The sequence below is a fragment of the Meleagris gallopavo genome, chromosome 2 (genome assembly GCF_000146605.3).
Source record: "Meleagris gallopavo isolate NT-WF06-2002-E0010 breed Aviagen turkey brand Nicholas breeding stock chromosome 2, Turkey_5.1, whole genome shotgun sequence".
In the NCBI taxonomy this organism is placed as follows: domain Eukaryota; kingdom Metazoa; phylum Chordata; class Aves; order Galliformes; family Phasianidae; genus Meleagris; species Meleagris gallopavo.
The window spans coordinates 99,480,751-99,484,667 of NC_015012.2; the positions used below are offsets into that span (position 1 = coordinate 99,480,751).

The 3,917-nt window shown below is 38.5% G+C and overlaps 1 protein-coding gene across 1 annotated transcript; it reads right to left on the minus strand.

The window, feature by feature from the left end:
* Positions 1-988: 988 nt before the first annotated feature.
* Positions 989-3,898, minus strand: LOC100540623 (retinol dehydrogenase 14-like). The gene is made up of 2 exons (XM_003214031.4): positions 3,120-3,898; positions 989-2,219 (listed from the first exon to the last, which is right to left on the minus strand). The coding sequence occupies exons 1-2, from the start codon at positions 3,210-3,212 to the stop codon at positions 1,602-1,604; spliced, it is 711 nt and encodes a 236-aa protein (XP_003214079.2). The 5' UTR covers positions 3,213-3,898; the 3' UTR covers positions 989-1,601.
* Between the last annotated feature and the right edge of the window lie 19 nt (positions 3,899-3,917).

A 3,917-nucleotide genomic window follows, 5' to 3' on the forward strand; every position in this document is an offset into this window, starting at 1 on the left:
CCTGCAAAGACAGCCCCCGGCTCCACATGTCCATGGCTCCATCAGGGAGGGTCTCTCCATCTGTTCCCTCTCTGTCTCTTCCACCAACATCTGCGGACCTCCACAATGCTTCAGTGCTCAAGGACGCAGTAAGTAGTTAACTTACTAACAGGTGGCCTCCCTGTCTTCTAGGAGCGATGGGTCCCTCACTCCCATTGTGGCAAAGGGAGCTGGATGCTCTTCAGGGGCCCCTCTGTTCTCCTGGTGCAACAACTCCCTTGCTGCCATTGCAGCAATAGAACCTGGCTGCTCTTTGATGGCCCCTCTGCCCCCTGACAGGGAAAGCCCCTACACTTCATCAGGGCAGATGAAGGCAGCTGTATTTCACAGTTGACCCTCAGCACTCCTCTGCATGGAGCAGACTTGGGTCACACTGCTGTGGACCAGCCTGTTCATGTTTTCAGATGCTCTTGAGCCCCAAAAAGTCCAGGAGACCTTGGACTAAATCATCCCAAAGAGGAAATGCCAATATGAACCTATTAATTACATTAATTAAAAAAAAAAAAAAAGTACAGCTTCATGTAACATCCATTTAGTTATTTGGATACAGGCATTTTATTTCTACCTCTATGTGGCAGAGACTCCCCAGAGTAAAACAGGTGAATATTCAACCTTTTAAAGGTGTGTACACAGACTACTGGTTGTATCTTCCACAGTGAAAGAATGAATGCTAAGGTTTTTTTTAAGATTTTTATTAAAGAATATTCATTAAGCTGTATCAGTCAGACTTACCTAATCTCACTACTGAGTTACAAGTGCAGTCAATCCAAACGCATGAAGAAGCATATTCTCTTCAGTCTAATCTGACTGAAGTCTTGAAAACTTTGCATGGACACAACTCATGCAAAATCCTAGTGAGACATGTCAACTACGTTTTTAATGAAACCTAAGGCATCTGCATATCTAGAAACAGCAAGTTCAGGATATGTGAAAACAGAAATAGAGCTTGCACAATGAACTGTATGTATTCATTGAACAGCAGTTACATTAAACTCAAAAAGTAACTTCACATTTCATCGCTAAACTGTATTCAGCTCAACAGTTTTGTTCATGGAAGCATTCAGTGGACAAGTCTTCGAATGGCACTCATGAGGCCTAATGATTACAGTACAGGATACCAATAAAGCTGTGCTCCAGATTTCACCATGATGGCTCAAAAAGACAGATCTTAGTATTAGGTTCTATTTTTCAAACAATTTCACAGGAAGAGCATTTCACCATCAACACCCTATACTGTCCAGCATGCCTAAAAGTAGCAGAACATGACAAATAGGCAACATTTACCGCAAAACACAGTTTTGTTTAATTTTTATTTTAGAACATGACTTTCAGAACAGATTTAGTCAGAAGTTACATTCTCAATTTCAGGTTCTTCTTGAATGCTTGTGCTTATTAAATAAAGATCATCTTTATTTTAAAACAGAATTCCAGCATAAATCACTCCTCTATCAAACGTTTATAAGCATAGACCTGTGTTCTCACAGCATTTAAGGTGAGAATTACAGTTCCAAATATGTATTGCATAGTTATCTGCATTTTTCTTATCAGATAATCCCTGGCACTTATTTCAATAATCCAACCATCACTTCACTTATATCCCACAATTTTCTTGCAACCAGGTCATCCATGGCTTTGGGCAGAAGTTCCTCCTCTTTGCAGTCCCCAAAATATTTCCCAGACACACCTTCAACATCAGGAGAAGAGGCCAAATAAATAGAAGTCTGGGCTCCTTCCAGAGGTGTTTTGAAGAAAGCCCATGACACCAAATTGAATAGGGGTTTTGCCAGTAACGGAATATTCACATGTCTCCCTAAATTTGTTCTGACAATACCCGGATGAAGTGAATTGACAGTGACTCCTGTCCCTTCCAAACGACGGGCTAGCTCCCTTGCAAATAGTATGTTAGCCAGTTTACTCCGGCTGTAACAAAAGCTTTTATTGTAACTTATTTCACTGTTCAAGTCTTCAAAGTTGATTTCTCCGTACTTGTAAAGCTTTGAGGATACTACCACAATCCTGCTCGGAGCAGAATTTTTGAGGAGGCCCAGAAGAAGGTTGGTGAGCAAGAAGTGACCCAAGTGGTTTACACCAAATTGCATCTCAAAGCCATCCTCTGTCTTCATGTATGGACACTGGAATATCCCTGCATTATTTATCAGAACATCCAGCCTTGGCTCTTCCTTTAAATAGGAAAGAAAAAATTAATTTAGTTTTATAATCATTTGTCAAGAAAACATACTATTATGTTTAATATTTCTCACTATGTACTGTTAGAGGAAAATCACTTCACTTCCAGTTTTCCAAATGGTTACTTTCCAACAGTTTCCAAAGCATTACTGAAAAAAAATTAAACTACCACTAAACTGAATATTTAACTCCAGCAGGCTTCCAGTACATCACAGTAGGTCTGTATTTACTTATAATGTATGCAGACTACACAATCACCTCCAGGCTGATTATCTTTGTGATGCATGTGTTTTCCTCTAAAAAAATAACCTGTTTATTACAATTGCAAAAGCACATACATTAATGCATGATAATAGTTTCTGACAAACCGCAGTCATGGGCAAGGATTCTACCATAAAAACAACATGCAGACATGGCACAAAAGAATATTACTGTTGAAGAGAACCGTCAAATTGTAGACCCGCCATCTCACTGTGGAGATGTTGTAAAAAGATTTGCAAAACAACATTTTAATGGCTTTAATCGCTGTCTTAAAATTACTACATTTTATTGTCATGTTTAGTGCAAAGTATAGAGAAGAGCTCATTACAGAAAAGTAAAGTTCATTATGTTATTAATCTCAGCAAGTTTCATACAACAAGTTGAATCTAATAGGCATACTCAAGAACATATGTCTACAGGACTGAGGCTTGAAATTTTTATGATATGCTCAGCACGTGCTATTTGATGGATCAGTATTCTGGTTCAGGAAACTGACATAATTAACACAGATAATTCAGACATAATTTACAATACATTCACGTATCAGCACCCACTCAACAATTAAGAGCTTTCCAATTTAGCCCAAACAACAGCTTTAAAAAAAATAAAATAGATCAGACTAAGCTGCCTACCTGAACTCCAAATTCAGTGCTTTCACCCATGTCTGACAAGAATGTGAAGGTATCACAGGAATTCATGCTTGCATGACTCAGAAGCAAATGCATTTACTTAACAGAAAAAGCAGGACGTGTTTCCTTTACTGCCAATTCTTTAAAAACAATGTGGAGCCAGCAGACAGACAAAGATCACTTTGGGTCACGTTGATCATAAAAACAGAGAATCTGTAGATTAATTTGATACTGTTTATTTTCATTTGACTGCCATTACCTGCACAGATGCTCAGAGAGCAAAATCCAAATTTGCACTTTGTCATTCAGTTTAGTGATGTCGGCATCTGATCATGCACTTCAGAGGCACTTCAGCCTCTGATTTCTGCAGGACTGTTTCACACAATTCCTGAGGCATTATCAAAGAGCATCAAATTCAATTCTCTTCACCCAAAAGCGCATAATGGTTTCTATCAATAAGCAAGGACAAGACTGAAATTCTGACCTACTGTAGATCTGCTAACTAGCATTACTTTACTTTAGAAAACGTTGCTTTATAAGCCTTTTGTAGCATCTGATCAGATAATTTATTTCACAGGAATTAACACTACAAGAAGTTCCACTTGTGATATATTCTGAAACTCCTACATTTAGTAATCTCAAGTAATGTGAACAATGCTAAGTAGCTACTATGACCAAGCCATAACAAATTACAAAACATTGCTTTGATGAGCAATACTATTCCTGTAGCTTCTGAGGTTGCTTCTATTTTCTCCATTTTTCCTTGGAGCCCCTCAACATCCCTAAGTCCTCCTTTTTTTT